The 18,439-nt window shown below is 45.0% G+C and overlaps 1 protein-coding gene across 1 annotated transcript in view; it reads left to right on the top strand.

Moving 5' to 3' along the window:
* DNAH3 (dynein axonemal heavy chain 3) overlaps positions 1-18,439 on the top strand; it is a 403,897-nt gene that overhangs the window by 133,410 nt on the left and 252,048 nt on the right. Inside the window, exons 21-23 of the mRNA XM_078777885.1 lie at positions 7,854-7,970; positions 10,118-10,297; positions 14,534-14,670. Coding sequence (XP_078634011.1) covers positions 7,854-7,970; positions 10,118-10,297; positions 14,534-14,670 — 434 coding nt within the window. The remainder of the gene's footprint in view (positions 1-7,853; positions 7,971-10,117; positions 10,298-14,533; positions 14,671-18,439) is intronic.

Genomic DNA, 18,439 nt, shown 5'->3' with positions numbered 1-18,439 from the left:
AAACTATGGCATTTTAGATATGCATCGTCGCTCTGAAGTTGTTATTGTATAGCCCCGAACAGTTCTCTCGAACAAGCCCACGGCATGGAGACAGCCGATCAATCTCTCAGGGGCGACCCAGAGATCTCCCACATCCAGGATTGTGTATCCTTGCCTTCCGCCTTCACAAAGTCAGGGCCACGACAGAGTTAGGGAGAGGGAGTGAGGGGGGGAGAGAGAGAGAGAGAGAGGAAGGGAGGAAGAGAGGAAGAGAGGAAGAGAGAGAGAGAAGAGGGAAAGAGCCAGTCCACGGGTACCGATCGGCACTCTGACAATGATTGCACTGCCCTGACGAATTTGGGCAGCAGGGAAGAATGGGGAGGATTTGGCCCCCAACTTGTGTTGGGGGGTGGGGGGGGTACAACCACCACGAAGAGGCATCCCCAATAGTTGCTCGCTCCGAAGTTTTCGAATCTGCTTTGGATAAGCTGGATGTTATTTTTATACAAATCAGGACTCATAACTGGATATTCAGAAACTGGATATTGTATCTGTAGGTAATTTTAAAGCTCTTTGTGCACATACACGTACACTGTCACACACACACACACACACACACACAACAAAATAAAAATAATAAAACAACAACGAACAAAAATACCAAACTTTAAAAGCCCAGGCAGAGATGGAATTCCAAACTTCTGGTTAAATCAACTAGATGCTCTCCACAATCACAATGCATTCAACAAGCCTATCCAAGGCACCAACACCTTGGATGAGTGGCTCATAGTAGGTGACACCTTCCTCATCCCAAAGTCTGAAGCGACACAACTACCTCACAAGTATATACTAATAACCTGTCTGCCAACGATGTAAAAACTCCTGATGGGAATTGTGACAGCAATGATATACCATCACCTAACACAAGGATGCCTAGAGGCAGAACAGAAGGGATGTAATAGAGGATGCTATGGAATGATAGACCACCGCCTACTAAAGAAGGACAAACTTGAAAATTGCAATAGAAGAGCAAAATTGTCCACAGCATGGATAGACAACAAAAATGCTTCTGATAGTGTCCCACATTCATGGATGAATCAATGCATGCAATTGTACAAGATCAACCCCCAAATAATCAAACTGATAGGGAAGGCTTGGCTTCCGCTTCCGGTCTTGCCGGCGAGGTTTTCGTTTATTCGCAGCTGTCCACACTCTCCATCGAAATCGAAGTTAAGTAATTGTTCCCATTTGTATTTTCGTTATAACTGTATTTATTTTATGGTGTTGTACGTATCGTGTGTCCCGAGGAAGATTTTCGGTGCAAATCTTTCGTACCTGTATAGAAAATCGTGTTAAATCGTGCCGTGTCTTTTGAGGCCTTGTACAGTGTACAACCTTGAGGCTTTGTTTTCCTCTCAGCGGTCCGTCTTTTGTGCTCCAATAACTTTTGTTCTCTGCTTTTCCCAGTCTTTTCACCCCATAGCCTACTTCCTTGTTTAAAATCAAAAAAAAAAAATTCCTTCTCTTTTCTTATTCTTTGTTCTCATTCGTTTATTCGTTCGTTCGTTCTTCGAACGACGTTCACTGTTATTACTGTTACTGTAATAACAGTTGTCACTGTTCACTGTTAACGTTCACTGTTATTAACCGTATAAATATAATGTTTACACTTTCCCCTCAAGTTCTGTATTCCGTCACATATTATAACACCTTTTTCTTCTTCTTCTTTAAAAGGTTGCTTTCGACTTGCTCACCAAATCTATCCATCCCCAGAAAAAATTCCATCTCTTTCAGTGCCTCTTTTCTACATTCCCTAAACTCTCCTGCACTCCATCCTCCCTCCAGCGTCCTCAAACGTATTTTTGACTCGAAGGTCACAAGAAACTCATTTTGCAATAAATGTTCGTTTCCCATTAATCGCACACTTTCTAAAATCCAATCTCACCCCTCCCCTCCAAATCTTCCCCATAACCCCTCCCATCCAAATCTTCGCCATCACCCCTCACCTCCAAATCTTCCCCCTTGCCACTCCCCTCCTAATCCTCACCATCACCCATCCCTTTCATATCTCCCCCCTTTCCCCTTCTCTCCTAAACTCCCCCCACACCCCTCCCCTCCAAGACTCCCCCTCGCCCCTCCCCTCCTTGACTCGCCCCTCACCCCTCCCCTCCAAATCTCCCCCATATCCCATCCCTTTCAAATCCCTCCCCTTGTCCCTTCCCTCCTAAACTCCCCCCTCGCCCCTCCCCTTCAAATCTCCCCACCCTCATTTATTCTCAATTTCCCCCCTCTCACTCCCCCTCCTCAAAGCATCCTCCCCACTTCTTCCCTCTTCCAACTCTCACCTCCATCTCCCCCAACCTTCTGCCTCGCTCTTCCCCCTCCTCAAATAACACCTCATTGTGCCTCACCCAATCACCATCAAACCTTTTGTCCGCCCCATCCTTCCCTTTCTCCGAGCTATTCTGAAATCTCTGACACACCTTCAACAGCTCTCCCTACCTCTTCCACCTCTTCCACATCTTACCCTACCCCTCCTCCCCCCTGTTCTGTATCCGATGCTCCCCCTTCCTCTTCATTAACGGTATGGACCTCAAACATCCGGGGCCTTCGTTCAAACTCAACTGATCTCTCCATACAGGTTGCTTCTGTCAAACGAGACGTGATCTGCTTAACAGAAACTTTCCTCCTTCATGATATCTCTGATTCCTTAGTATCTCTCCCGGGTTACTCCCTCCTCCGGTATGATAGACCTGAGCCTCGTCCTGGAGGTGGGGTTGCTATCTTTATCAAAAACTCTCTTCCTCACTCGCCCTGCACTGCCCTCTCTCCACCTCACCCCCAGGAATACCTCTGGCTACGGCTTCCCCTTCGCTCCCACCTCTTGTTCATATGTGTGTTGTACCGTCCACCAAACAGTGATGACTCAATCTACATCTCGCTGTCTGATAATATGGACCAACTTCTGTCTACTCATCCTAACTCTCTCTTCCTCATATGTGGTGATTTCAATTGTCACCATGCCAGTTGGCTGGGTGTGGGTACCTCTCTCACCAGCCATGGCTCCTCAGCAAAGGACTTCTGCGACTCACTGGGACTGACACAATCTGTCAATTTCCCGACCCGGATCTCAGTCAACGGAGCATCTTCTCTTCTGGACTTGGTTATGACTAACTTCCCTGAAAATGTCTGCTGCGCTTCTTCTGCTCCAATCGGCTCATCTGATCATGTGCTTGTTAAAGTGGACATCTCTCTGACCATTCTCAGGGAGCCTCCTCAGCATCAACGAGTCTGGCATTTCACTCAGGCCAACTGGCACGGTCTTCAAGCAGCCATAAATCATCTGGACTGGTCTCACATCTCTACCACCTCTGACATCAACTCATCCTGGGAATTCTTCCAAAGTAAATTGCTCTCTCTCATGCACAGATTTATCCCATCTCGTCTTTAGTTGTCATACCCTTCCTCCCGTACATGGTACACGGAATCTTGTGGTGAGGCTGTTGCCCAGAAACAACTTGCCTTCGTCTCCTGGAAAGCAAATCCAACGGAAGGAAATCTTATTTCCTTTCACAAAGCCCGAAACAAGTGTGTGTCCACCCTCAGGAGAGCCAGGAAACAATATCTCTCCGTTCTCAAGACCGAACTCTCTTATCTGTCTCCCTCTTCCAAATCCTGGTGGCGTCTGGTCAAATCTGTTTCTGGTGTTTGTTCCCCCTCCATCCCCTCCCTTACCTCAAACGGCTACACAGCTGACTCCGCACGTGAAAAAGCTGAATGCCTCAACTCTGTGTTTGCCTCTAAATCTTGTGTCCCAAACCCATCCCTCTCTGTACCCACCATACCCAGTCGTACCCAGCTGCTCCTGGACTCCGTGTCCTTTCCTCCTGACAAGGTGGAAAAGTTTCTGTCAACCCTCGACTCTGATTCTGCAACTGGACCTGATGGCATCAGCCCACGGGTCCTAAAATCCTGTTCTGCCGCTCTTTCACTCCCTCTCTCTGTTCTCTTCACCCTCTCTTTTGCTCAAGGTCAACTGCCATCTGCTTGGAAATCAGCTAACATCACCGCTTTGCACAAAAAAGGTGCAAAAACAGATCCTAGCAACTACAGACCAATCAGCCTTCTCCCAATTATCAGCAAAGTCATGGAATCCATCATTGCTTCGGATATTTAATCTTTCCTCTTCTCCAATGGCTTGATCTCTGATCATCAATTTGGTTTCAGACCAGGTCACTCTACTCTGGACATGCTGCTTCTGCTGTCTCAACAATGGATGGAGGTCCACAATGCCAAACAGGAAATTAGAGCTGTCTCCCTCGACATATCACGTGCCTTCGATACGGTCTGGCACCCCGCTCTGCTCACCAAACTCTCCTCCTTTGGTATCCATGGAAATCTCCACGCATGGCTGGCGGACTTCCTCTCTCGTCGCAGTCAACGTGTGGCCCTGAATGGGTTTCTCTCATCTCCTCTTCCTGTTCAGGCTGGAGTTCCCCAAGGCAGTGTTCTGGGCCCTGTGCTTTTTCTGGTCTTCATCAATGATCTCTCTGACTCTCTTGAAAATCCTCTCTATCTCTTTGCTGATGACTCCACTCTCTGCCGCTTCATTCCTCATCCCTTAGATCGGCAGTCTGCAGCCTCCTCACTATCTGCAGACCTGGACAAAATCACAGACTGAGCAAACAAGTGGAACATGTCTTTCAATCCTGACAATTCTCACACTCTTACGATGTCTCTCCGAAAAGACCGACTGGACAACCCTCCCATCTACTTTCTGAATAATCCTCTCCAAGAAGTTCTGTCACTCAAGCTTTTGGGTCTCACTATCTGCCATGATCTTTCCTGGGAAAACCACATTTCCAAGCTGGCCTCCAAAGCCAGTCGCCGACTGGGCATCCTCCGTCGTGCGAAGTCCTTCCTTGGCACACCTGAGCTCCTCACCACATACAAGGCTTTCATCCGCAGCTCAATGGAATACTGCTCTCCCCTCTGGGCTGGTGCTCCTGCCTCACACCTAGCTCGTCTTCACGCTGTTGAAACCAAAGCGTTCAGAATCATTGGAATCTCCCGCGATGACGCTATCTCCGAGGGACTTTCACTTACTCACCGCAGGCAGGTTGGTGGTCTTTCCGTCTTCTACCGACTCCTCTCCGGCCTTGCTCCCCCAGCTCTCTCTGGGCTCTGTCCCCCAAATATTCCTGCAGGTCGCACAAGATCTGCCTGCAACCCTCTTATGGTTAAACTGCCAAAATCAAGACTCTCTGCTCACCTTCACTCCTTCATTCCTCTTTTCTCCCGCCTCTGGAACAAACTCCCTCACTCTCTTCAATCCCACTCCTCCCTCCAGGTCTTTAAAACGGCTGTTCACCACCATCTCTTATCTTACCCCATCCAAAACCTTGATATTTTCTACCCCCGCTAATTTCACCCCGAATCCACTTTTTTGAGGTGACTTTTGTCTTCTTTCCTAGAAGTCCTTGGTGTCCTTGCGTTTTATACCTATCCTGCCTCCCCCCAGGCCCTCTGCCTCCCACACATCTCCCGATGTCCCTGCCCTCAAATGTTGTGTTTGTGTGCTTCCTCCCCTTCTCTCCCCATCTTGTCGACCGCTCCCATTTTTATATACTTTGTTTACTTGTTTGTTTGATTTGTTTGTTTGATAAATGTTAGCTCTTTCACGAGCCTCGACTCTGTATACAAAAAAAAAGAAAAAAAAAAAGGCAATGGTGCTTTGGAATACCACATTGATATTACAGCATTTGGAAGGAAAGATCGAAATCACAGGAGTGAAGATACGTCAAGGAATCTTCCAGGGAGACAGCCTTTCACCCCTTCTGTTTTGCCTGGACCTGGACCCACTAAACAACCTTATTAATGAGCAAAGACATGGATACACCCTTACATCAAATAATATAACTTCCAAAGAGACAACAACAAGACACATCTACTTTACATGGATGATTTAACACTGCACCAAACGACTAAAAATTGGCAGAAAACTCAAATTAGTGAAACAGTATTCCAACAAGTCATATGGAATTTGGCCTGGAAAAGTGTACCAAGTGAACATTCATACAAGGTAGACCAACAACAATAGACAACATAAAATTGATACAAATATAACAATACATTAGCTGGACAAGGAGGCATCATAAAAATACCTTGGAGTTGAAGAGCGCCACCAAATATGTCACAAACAAATGCGCAAAAAATTACTAAAGAATACCTGTGTAAAACGAGGCTGATCCTGAAAACATACCTATCTCCAAGGAACAAAATCAAAGCCATAAGCCAAATCACAATACCAGTATTCCAGTACAGCTGTGGAATAATAAACTGTCCAAAATCAGAAATCAATAAACTGGATATCAAAACAAGGAAACTCCTCCTCACCATTCACAAAATGCTTTACAAAAATCAATGCATCCCAATAATGTACCTGCAGAGAGGAGAAGTAGGTAGTGGCCTGATAGAGCTCAACCAAGTAAGTGCGCAGAATGACAACTGTATGATTGGCCGAATACGTAAAAATTGCAACAAAAGACGACTGAATCCAATTTGTCAGCACACACGAAGACAACAAACCAGAGAAGGTATCCCTAACCCACCCAGCAAAAAAATTCCAGAGACAGGTGCGAATGAAGCTGCTACACAAGAAACCAAAACAACATCGAGTATAGCCCCAACAATTGCAAAAAAGAACCTTGGACACCAAACAGACACCAAACAAAATATCAACAAATATACACCGACAACTGGGGAAACTGTAAAAGAGCAGGACGGTATAGAAAAGAGTTGGACAGATTGGGAGTAGACAAAGAAGGCTCTTTGGAATAGCTAGGAAGAAGAGGTCATCTCAACCTGGATGGAGAAAGAATCATTATAAAAGACCATGGACACTGCACCCATAGCTTTAAGAAAAGGGTGGGACTGAGTCATTCGGACAAGTATAGGTTCTGCAATGTATAAACAAAAAGTACGAGCCACATCCTATCGGGATGTTAAAAAAAACTCATGTCAGAGTAGCTGCACACCCAAAGGCACAACAATGCATGTCAAGTAATCCACTGGCACATCTGCAAAAGTCTCAATATCCCAGTTACAGAAAACTCATGGAAGCTTGAAACAAAAGTAATCACTGAAAAGAAGGAAGTAATGCTCACGTATGACCTAATGATCCCATCAAGTGTAAACATAGAAAACAAAACATTGTGCCTAGATATAGTACTGAGGTACAATAAATAAAAGAAGGCATTGCTAATTGAGGTGTCAGTCCCCAGCGGTTTGGCCTAAATAATGCAGAAATGAAGAAAATGACCAAATACCAAGCCCTCAAATATGAAGTGAAAAGATCCTGGGAGCTGAACAGTGCCTGAATTGTACCAGTGATTATTGGAGTAACGGGAATGATAAAAAGAACCTCACAGAGATCTTCAAAACCATCCCTGGGAATATTACGACAAACGAACTGCAGTTGGAAGCTGTCCGAGGCTCGGTGACGATGCTCAAAAGAGCCCTCGGAACAAAACTTTGAGAAGAAAAATAACTTCACAAACTGGTTCATGAATCACGATCCCTCACTGAAATTGAGGTGGAAACTTCGAGACTTGGGAGGACTCTGTTCCACCTTCTGAAGCCTGTATTTGGAGATAACAACCAATGACACACACACACACACACACACACACACACACACACACACACACACACACACACTGGCACACACACACACACACACACACACTGACACACACACACACACACACACACTGACACACACACACACACACACACACACATATACGTTTGACTCCTTATGAATTGCGAATCCAGTGGTATAATCTCTCAATGTTGCACTGACGTGTGTGCAGGGAATATGTGTGCTTGCTGCTACCGATGATATTCAGATCGTCTTGGATGATCATGTGGTGAAGATCCAGACGATGAGGAATTCACCTTATATCAAACCCCTCGAGGCAGATTGCAGGGTACGACACAGACCGTTAATCTGTAATTCCATACAGCATAAGGGCATTCGGAGACATTATTGTACATTTTTACATGAAGTACAAAGGCATTGGTGAAGAAAATACAAATCTTACAGCATGTATCGTTACCTCCACCACTGAAGGTGGATGGAGGTTATGTTTTCACCCCTGTTTGTCTGTTTGTCTGCCTCTTTGTCTGCCTCTTTGTCTGCCTCTTTGTCTGACTGTTTGTCTGTCTGGTTCTGAAGAGGATATCTCAAAAGGTTGTGGACGGATTTGGACGAAATTTGGTGGAGAGGTTGTGTATGTAATAAGGCCGAAATCATTCGATTTTGGTGAAGATCCGGATCCTGATATGGATCTGAGAATTTTTAAAGTGATTCTTTCACCGTTGAGAGATGGGGCCAAAAATGATATATGGCACAATATCTTAAAAAGTTGTGGATAGATTCGGCCAAAAATTGGTGGACATGTTAGTTTTGTGACAAGGTCAAATTGATCCATTTTTGGTGAAAATTCTAATCCGAATTTCGATCCGATAATTTTTTTTAGTCATAATTCACCATTGAGTGATGGGGCCAAAACCAATATATATACCAAAACCAAAATATATACCAAAACCAAATATGGCCAAAACCAAATATGGCCAAAACCAATATATATTGAGTGATGGGGCCAAAACCAATACCAATATATTGAGTGATGGGGCCAAAACCAATACATAGCACGATATCTCAAAAAGTTATGGACGAGTTATGACAAAACTTGGTAGATGAGTTGATTAGGTGACAAGAACAGTCCGATTAGATTTTGGTTCAGGTCTGGATCGAGATCCGGCATATCGGTGGTATACCATACTTAAACAGTTTGGCCTGGCGGAGGTATTGAAGGAGCTGCGCTCCAACGCGAGTCGAAAGAATTGACGCGACCAAAGACGGAATTCGTCCGAGTTGCTTAATTGCTTTATTGAAACAAAACAGCTCAGGTATTCTGACAAGCCCGTGTATCGGGCAGCAATATATATACACATTTATGCCGGGGCGTTTGCCCGGGAAAACCGAGACCGGGCATGCCCGGGTGTCAAGGGCGAGTCCTGGAAAGGCGAGTCTGGACATGCCCGGGCGTCCTGGACGCGGCCTGGCAAGTCGAGGCTGGGCGTGCCCGAGCGCTCTGGGCGAGCCCTGGAAAGGCGAGAGCGGGCATGCCTGGACGCTCTGGGTGAGCCCTGGAAAGGCGAGTCTGGACATGCCCGGGCGTCCTGGACGCGGCCTGGCAAGTCGAGGCTGGGCGTGCCCGGGTGCTCTGGGCGAGCCCTGGAAAGGCGAGAGCGGGCATGCCCGGACGCTCTGGGCGAGCCCTGGAAAGGCGTGTCTGGACATGCCCGGGCGTCCTGGACGCGGCCTGGCAAGTCGAGGCTGGGCGTGCCCGGGCGCTCTGGGCGAGCCCTGGAAAGGCGAGAGCGGGCATGCCCGGGAAAGACGAGACCGGGCGTGCCCGGGAGGTTCGGGCGTGCCCGGGAACAGCGAGTCCGGGCATGCCCAGGAGAGGTGCGTCTGGGCCCGTCCGGACGAGCCCGGCATGGCGATCGCGCCCTGGCCGCGTCCTGGCAGGTGCAAGGCGATTGTGTACATTCAGCGGGAACCGCTACAGTATGCTCTTTACCGAGTGCTGTTCTAGCTTGAACCTGCAATCTCAGGCCATGCAGGTGGGAAAACTAAACAGGCCAACACATCTCATCCTTGTGCTGAGTGATCCTTGTGCGGAACCTAGCTAATTGTGTGTTGTATTGAAATAATGATGAGTGTTTATTTTTCACAGTGGAGAGCACAAACTTTATACATGGATGGGTATGTATGTATGTATGTATGTATGTATGTACCAAGGGATTTAATTACCCTTAAGTTGCCTTCCACCAAATCACAGAGCAGGATAACACAGAACCCAAATTACATCACTTGTATCCACTGCTCACCACTTGTATGTACTTGTATCTAATTACAATCTACTGCTCACCAATCATTCAAATATTTACCTTTGCAATTGATCATCAGTTGATCAATTGATCAATTGATCAAATGGCTTGTTCTTACTGTTCATGAAACCAAGGGCAGTAGGTGTGTGTCTCATTGAGTAATTTTACTTCACAGGAATGGGGGGAGAAGCTGTTGGAAATGCAGGAGATCCTAAATTATTGGCTCAATTGCCAGGCTGTATGGCTCTACCTGGAACCCATCTTCGTTTCTGAGGATATCATTGCACAGATGCCTGAAGAAGGCCGCAAGTTTGCTGTTGTTGATAAATACTGGAGAGAAATTATGATTGTAACGGTGTGTACTTGCTTTTGATTAGGTTTTTTTTTATGTCCACCTTTAGTACAAAGCACGTCAAGTATATTGATGAAACACACAGATGTATTAACAAAGCACACAGGTATATTAACAAAGGACACAGGTGTATTAACAAATCCCCAAGCCCTCTACCTCCCACAGATCTCCCGATGTCCCTGCTCTCAAATGTTGTGCTTGTGTGCTTCTCTCCCCATCTTGTCATTCGCTCCCTTTATGTCCTCTAATGTGTCCGTTTTTTTTTTTGTTTTTTTTTGTCATTAATGTTAGCTCTTACACGAGCCTCGATCTTGTATACCAAAAAAAAAAAAGGGTGTATTAACAAAGCACACAGGTGTATTAACAAAGCTTTTGATCCTTTTACAGCTTTAGACCACTAAGACCTTTTTAGATTACAAATAAATTACAAATCAATAATATCACTAATATTACAAAAAAAAATTGTATTATGATTGGTGTAAATCATGACAACACAGCAACTCACATGCATCAGTAACTGTCAGTTAAACAGTCAGTTCAAAAAATTAACTCACATCAGTTAAAACAAGCCTGTGCTTCTGTAGCTATGTGTGATGAGGTGAGCGTAGCGAGCCGATCCGCGCTGGTAGCAACAATGCACGCAGGTATAGTTAGAAAGCACACAGGTATATTAACAAACCACCCAGGTTTATCCCGCCAGTCTCTTAAAGTGATCGTTAAAAAAAACTCATTTTCCCTCAGGGACTAACCAGCCCAGACCAAAACGGTTTGGGCGTGCGTGAGATAATGGCAGCACATAAGGCAACATGTGAACTTATAAGAATAACAGTTTCATGAAAGGAGACACAGGACGACAAAAACGGAGAATTCCCAGATGAAAGGATACACAGAAACAATGAGGAGCTATAGGCAAATAAAGGCACACTCAATTCAACTAAAGGCTCTAAACACAGAAGAGAACATATGCTGCGACATGTACTCTTGCATTCACTTACAATGGAGGACAGGCAAGGTCTTTCAAAGGATAGAGGACAAATCTCACACTCTTACTATGTCTCTCCGAGAAGACCATCTGGAAAACCCTCCCATCTACTTTCTCAACAATTCTCTTGAAGAAGTTCTGTCGCTCAAGTTTTTGGGTCTCACTATCTGGCATGATCTTTCTTGGGAAAACCACATTTCCAAGCTGGCCTCCAAAGCCAGTCGCCGACTGGACATCCTCCGTCGTGCGAAGTCCTTCCTTGGCACACCTGAGATCCTCACCACATACAAGGCTTTCATCTGCAGCTCAATGGAATACTGTTCCCCCCACTGGGCTGGTGCTCCTGCCTCACACCTAGCTCGTCTTCACGCTGTTGAAACCAAAGCTTTCAGAATCATTGGAATCTCCCACGATGAAGCTGATACTGAGGGCCTTTCACTCACTCACCGCAGGCAGGTTGGTGGTCTTCCTGTCTTCTACCGACTCCTATCTGGCCTAGCTCCCCTAGTCCCTAGCCTGTCCCCCAAATATTCCTATAGGTCGCACAAGATCTGCCAGCAACAACTCTTATGGTGAAACTGCCAAAATCAAGACTCTCTATTCACCTTCACTCTTTCATTCCTCTTTTCTCCCATCTCTGGAACAAACTCCCCCACTCTCTTCAATCCCACTCCTCCCTCCAGGTCTTTAAGACAGCTGTTCACCACCATCTCTTGTCTTCATACAACTCCATACAACCATCTCTTATCTTCCCTCATCCAAAATCTTGATCTTTTCTACCCCTGTTAAAACACCCCAAAACCACCTCTTTCAATCTCCAGCTTCTTTCCTGAAATTCCTCGTAGTGTTCATTTGCTTTATACTGTGTATCCCCCCTCCCCCAGCCCTCTCCCTTCCACAGATATACCGACGTCCCCGTTCTCTGCTGTTGTTGTGCTTGTATGCTTCCCTCCCCCCACCACCCCCTCTCTTGTCTCCCGCTCCCTTTATTGTATGTTATATGTGTCCGTGCATGTTTCCATGTTTAATGTGTTAGCTCTTACATGAGCCTTGACTTTGTATACAAAAAACAAACAAAACAAAAAAACCCATCTCCAAAAGGCTTCTGGTGGTTACTGGCTCTTTTCACTCCATCTGACTGTCTGTGCCCACCCCATCGCCCCTTTTATCACCCCATCTCCCTCGCGGCCATGCCTACAGTCTACCTCCTCTCAGACTGTAGTTGCCGCCGTGGTGACGTCAGGTGCCTCTCGAATCATCGTGGGCCGTTCTTTTAAAAGTCTGGTTTTAAAAGATTTAAAAAGTCACACACATGATGCAGACACGTCGAAAATGCCTTCTGGTCCCACTCCGTCCTCACCTTGCTTGGGTGCCTGGCCTGGTTCTTGGGTATATTAACAAAGCGCACAGGTGCACTCTTAACAAAGCACTCAGGTATATTAAGATCCGATCTGATGTACCATACTCTGTGACACAAAGCGTTGATTCTGCCGAAGTTGTTTCTTGGTCAAGGGTCATGCAGGTGGTTTCCCAGCAGGAATGTGATTTTTTCACGGTGTCGGCGATAGCTTGTCCACTTTTCCTGAAGGACACAGTGGGATTTTTAACGTCCACCAACTAATGTCGGAATACGGGATGCCTAGCTTTACATCCATATTAAGAATGACCTGTGACTTTCAATCAACCATCAAAATTCAACCAGTTTGGAACTAGCTTCATTCCAGTGGTACGAGGTCCAGAAGACCAATGGTCCACACACCTTTGCAAATGCATTTGGTGACACGACATCACTTTTAAAGGTTAAATCATTGAAGCTATGTAGTTTTTCACTGAAACATCTAGATTTTCCTTGGAGTTCAATGATGCACTAGATCCTGGAGACGAGGTGGTGAGCGGTTTCCTAATCGTGTCATTAGGCAACATGATCGGTTTTGTGATGGAAACCTGATGGTGTGGGACAGCATTCAAGGTTTTCTAATGGTGCAATGCCTGGTTTGAGATACAGAGGTGAGATCGATACTCCGTGCATGCAGCGCAAAGCTGGGAAAGCAATTGGTTCACTTTGTCTGTCTGTCTGTCTAAAATAGTTTAATAGCATTCTAAACAGGATACTTGCTTTTTTAGGGACACCATAAAGTACACAACCCACAGCACAAATAACTAATTTAACGTGTTAGATAAGGTGGTGTAAAAGATGGTGCATCAACAACGGTAAACTTCACATTCAATGCTTTGCTTAATTTTTTTCTACATCCTTTAAACCCCTTTTTTTTTCATTTGAATTATATATTTTGAACATTACAGAACACAAATTGTCTTGCCTACACTTCCGAAAACCTTCAGTTTAGCAATACCGTGACAAAAATGTATGCCGCCTCGACAAATCAAATTTGCTGCTCACGCTCTCAAGGCAGGGAAACATTGAGATTCAGACAAAATGAGGGTGCCTAGCACCCAGCATACATTCAATATGCTTCTCCAACATTCAATATGTTTGTCCATACATTTAATATGCATCTCCATACATTCAATATGCTTCTCCATACATTAAATATGCTTCTCCATACATTCAATATGCTTCTCCATGCATTCAATATGCCTCTCCACACATTCAATATGCTTCTCCATACATTAAATATGCTTCTCCATACATTTAATATGCGTCGCCATACATTCAATATGCCTCTCCACACATGCAATATGCTTCTCCATACATTCAATATGCTTCTCCACATATGCAATATGCTTCTCCATTAATTCAATGTGCTTCTCCATACATTTAATATGCCTCTCCATACATTCAATATGCCTCTCCATACATTCAATATGACTCTCCATACATTCAATATGCTTCTCCATACATTCAATATGCTTCTCCATAACATTCACTATCGCTCCTCCATACATCTGTATCCTCTATATGTTGGTATCAGTTTATCAGTCAGTTATCAGTTATCAGTCAGTTATCAGTTTCACATTTAAAAATGCACCCATTCTGTTAAAACCCTCCTATGTTATTGAGTTAACAAGATAAGCAACTTATGAGGTTAAAGGTGATAAGTTATGACATGTCGGTTATTTTTACTCTCAGAAGCAAAATGAAAATGCATGGAAAAACCACACTAAGATATAAAATATGTACCCAACACGTGGGAGTCTGACCTTGTGGGCAATGCATTTCAATCGTAATCCATGTTTTTAACCCATTGGCTGCTAAATGAGAACTGCTATTAATGCTATTCTTCATTCTCATTCAGGAGAAGGACACACGGGTACTCGTGGCGACCGGGCAGGAAAACATGCTTAAACGTCTGCATGAATCCATTGTGTATCTGGAAGAGATCCAGAAAGGCCTCAACAATTACCTTGAGAAAAAGCGTCTCTTTTTTCCAAGGTATTTTTAGGTCATCTCATCTCGATTCTTGAAGGGATGAACTTGTAAAATTGGTCGTGATGTCCGGATGTCTGTCCGTCCGTCCGTCCGTTCACTTTTTGCTGTTTTTGCTACTCCTCCCTTATCACCTGACTGATTATTCTGAAACTTGACACATGAATACAAGACTGTATCCCACACAATCGCTCGGGATTCGATTTTTCCATTTCGGATCATGCGGGCTCCCCAGTGTGGATTGAACCCCAAATTTTTGGATCCCTATTCGTCTCTTGTTTACCAACCGATTGCTCTGAAACCTGACTCGGCCCTTCTACTCGATGGCCTGCACAATTGCGCAGGCTTTGATTTTTCTGTTTCGTATTTTTCAAATTCGGATGATGGGGGCTCCTGGGGGGAGGGGGCGGGGGGGGTAGAGTCCCCCAAATCAGCAGAGGTCTGAAGTCTGAACTATAACCTTAAGAGATGACGGTCAGCCCACTCGCGGCTATTTATGTTATATCATCTGATTCGATATTGAGGAGCTGGTTGTAGTTGGGAAGATCCACATTTGAAATTATGGGCACCGACAACCAGTGTAGCGGTGCAGCAGACAAGGCTCAGGTTCGACGACCGAGTAGTCTTCATCTTAAGCCAGGTGTTAAGTTGATGGTGAGGCCTACTGAAGGGTTGGAGCCGATAGGCATCATGGGCCTTGTGAAGGCGACATTGCGTTTTGGCTTTTGACTTCTGGCATTTGATGTCAACCTAGTATGTGCCAGTACAATTGGAATTACCCGAGCTATACAACCACAATTTATTATATATGCACATAAGCAGTACGCATGTTTTTGCTTTATGTACATAGCCCGGGGTTATTTGTACTAGAGAAATACCTGTGCTACGCACGGATGGGAGGCCAGAAGCAAACAGGCAATGCAGATACGGTGAATGCTAAAGCATGAAACCAATAAATTCCACATTCCTGTAGCACCTTCAGTCGCACGTCAGACATGGACAGCAAGTTCGTGAAGGACTTCCATGAAAAACGTACCCGTTCGCAAACAAACGGGTACGTTGACGTAGAGAAACATTGATCGTGGGTCCGTGGCGAATCTGCATATGGCGATGGCAAAATATCAGAAATGGAAGGTTTTTTTATTTTAAACGATTCATATAAACATCCGTTGAATCATATCACACGCAAATCATCAAAATCTAAACAGTATCTTTAGAATTTCAATAAAAGCCACATCACTGTTCATATCGGTAAATATTATTCCATCGTGTTTCAAATCGTGATCGATGCACGATGATCGTGATGATCGTGATTGTGAATCGTGATCGATAATCGTGTTCACAATCGCTATGTCGTATGTACTACCGATACGTGTACCAATTTCCCGATATGTGTAACTGTACCAAATGAACAGTTAAAAGGATTTTGAGCCGATAGCTGTTACGACCTTGGCAAGATCGATGGAGACAGCGATCTGTTAGATCTTATCCTCCTTCATAGGCCTCAAGCTGACACCGTGTATCGTTCAATCCCGTTCCGAGGTCAGAGAGACTAAAAAATAATCACTGGTAATCTAAGTATGTGCCGAGTTGTAGCACATACAAAAAGTTTAACTAACAGATCCTGCCAGTTTGAAAGTTTTTCACGCGTTTATGTCGCACTACTTTGTCTTGCATCGAAGGCACTGATGTTGAATCTAGGCCTATCAGAACACTTGCTTGGGTCACATGACATACAAAATGGCGGCGCCCATGTCGCGCTGAATGTTTAGTCATGGCCTCGGGAAAATCGCGTTTAAAGTGCTTCATGCACTTTGAACACGTCGTGAATGACATAACTTCGCCGTTTACGCCTCTTAGATGGAGTAAATATCGTGAATGCCTGCAGACGTGGCTGCAATTTGACGGTGAGTGTCACAATCTTGCCAACAGACACCAGCATATCTGGTCAACGTCGAGTTCACCAACACCTCCACGAGTTTATGATACACCTCCACGAGTCTCGGGTCTACCTCCGCGAGTCTATGATACACCTCCACGAGTCTACGATACACCTCCACGAGTCTAGGATCTACCTCCACGGGTCTAGGATCTACTTCCACGAGTCTAGGATCTACCTCCACGAGTCTAGGATCTACCTCCACGGGTCTAGGATCTACTTCCACGAGTCTAGGATCTACCTCCACGAGTCTAGGATCTACCTCCACGAGTCTAGGATACACCTCCACGAGTCTAGGATCCACCTCCACGAGTCTAGGATCTACCTCCACGAGTCCAGGATCTACCTCCACGAGTCTAGGATCTACCTCCACGAGTCTAGGATCTACCTCCACGAGTCTAGGATCTACCTACACTGCTAATTATACCCCAAGTTATTGTGCAGGGTGGGACGAAACGAGCTCTGTTGTACAATGTCTGCATCGGTGGGTGATATTGGATATGCGTCCGCCTGCGTTCGATGTCAACCCACTGTTTAAGTTTGATCTCGATTAAAGGTCACATGACAGAGGTAAAACCTCAGATGTTTCAAAGTCGAGTTATGATCTGCAAAAATATTTTCAAAGGGCACAAGTCCTGTTACACCCAAAAATGTAATCTGTCCATCTTTGCACAGCAGGCCATTGTGGTATCAAATTTGGTTGTTGTTGTATCACTTCGGACAGTTCTCTCGAACAAGCCCGTGACACAAAGACAGCGGATCGATCTCCCAGAAACGACCCAGAGATCCCCCACATCGAGGATGGTGTGACCCACCTTCACGAAGTCAGGGCCACGTCAGAGTTGGAGAAAGAGAGAAACAGGGACAAGAGGGAAAGGGACGGTCCATGGGGACCAATCGGCACTCTGGCCCTAATAAAGCGCTGACCTGACGAATCCGGGCAGCAGGACAGAATGGGGAAGATTTTGCCCCCGAATTGCATTGGGGGGAGGAGGGGGAAGGGTTCGACTACCATGAAGAAGCATCCGCGATATTTACTGTCAAGTTTGATTGAAATCCCTTCTCTCGTCCACAAGTTGTTGTGGTAACCAAGATTTTAAATTAAAGGCCACATGACCATGGTCCCTTTGACCTTTTCAACCCAAAATCGAACCAGTTCATCTTTGCATTACAGTTCATACCAATTTTGTTATCATACCAATTATTACAGTTCATACCAAGCCAATCCCATAAGCGGTTATTCTGGAAACGAAAGTCTGGTACGGACCGACAACCGGATGGACAACCGTCCTGCGGAGGCATAAAAACGTGCACTGTATACTAATTTTAATAATAAAATGCTCACGATCACCTTGCTGTTCTACCTGAGCTAAATAATTGCTGATTAATTCTACCTGAGATTTTTCAAGTATATTGCTTGATCTTGTGCGTTATTCTGTCTGTTTGTCTGTCTGTCTGTTTGTCAGGCACCTACAGGTCACAATTTTCAACCGATCTTCACGAGATTTCACCAAATGGTAGAGTTGATCATAAGCAAGAAGCTTATTGTTTTTGGGATCAAAATGTCAATAGGTCAACATAGGCCAAAGTTCACCAACTTTGTCGAATTTCTAAAATCCTCAATTTTCATCCGATTGCCTTGAAATTTTAAGAAGATTTGTGCTGCTTGAGCCCGTGGACATTCAGAATTTTCGCATACATCGAAGCCTGTATCTTTGCGTATTGACACGACGGTGAATAAACTATCATGCGATTTACTTCAGGTGTGTGCCTTATTATTATCTATGGATTGATACTTATTGTATCGATGGATTATCATGTATTCATCGGATTCAT

The sequence above is a fragment of the Myxine glutinosa genome, chromosome 1, assembly GCF_964187855.1.
Source record: "Myxine glutinosa chromosome 1, kmMyxGlut1.1, whole genome shotgun sequence".
Taxonomy (NCBI): domain Eukaryota; kingdom Metazoa; phylum Chordata; class Myxini; order Myxiniformes; family Myxinidae; genus Myxine; species Myxine glutinosa.
The sequence above is the reverse complement of the archived record's forward strand: the minus strand, read 5'-3'. Positions and strand labels throughout refer to the sequence as shown.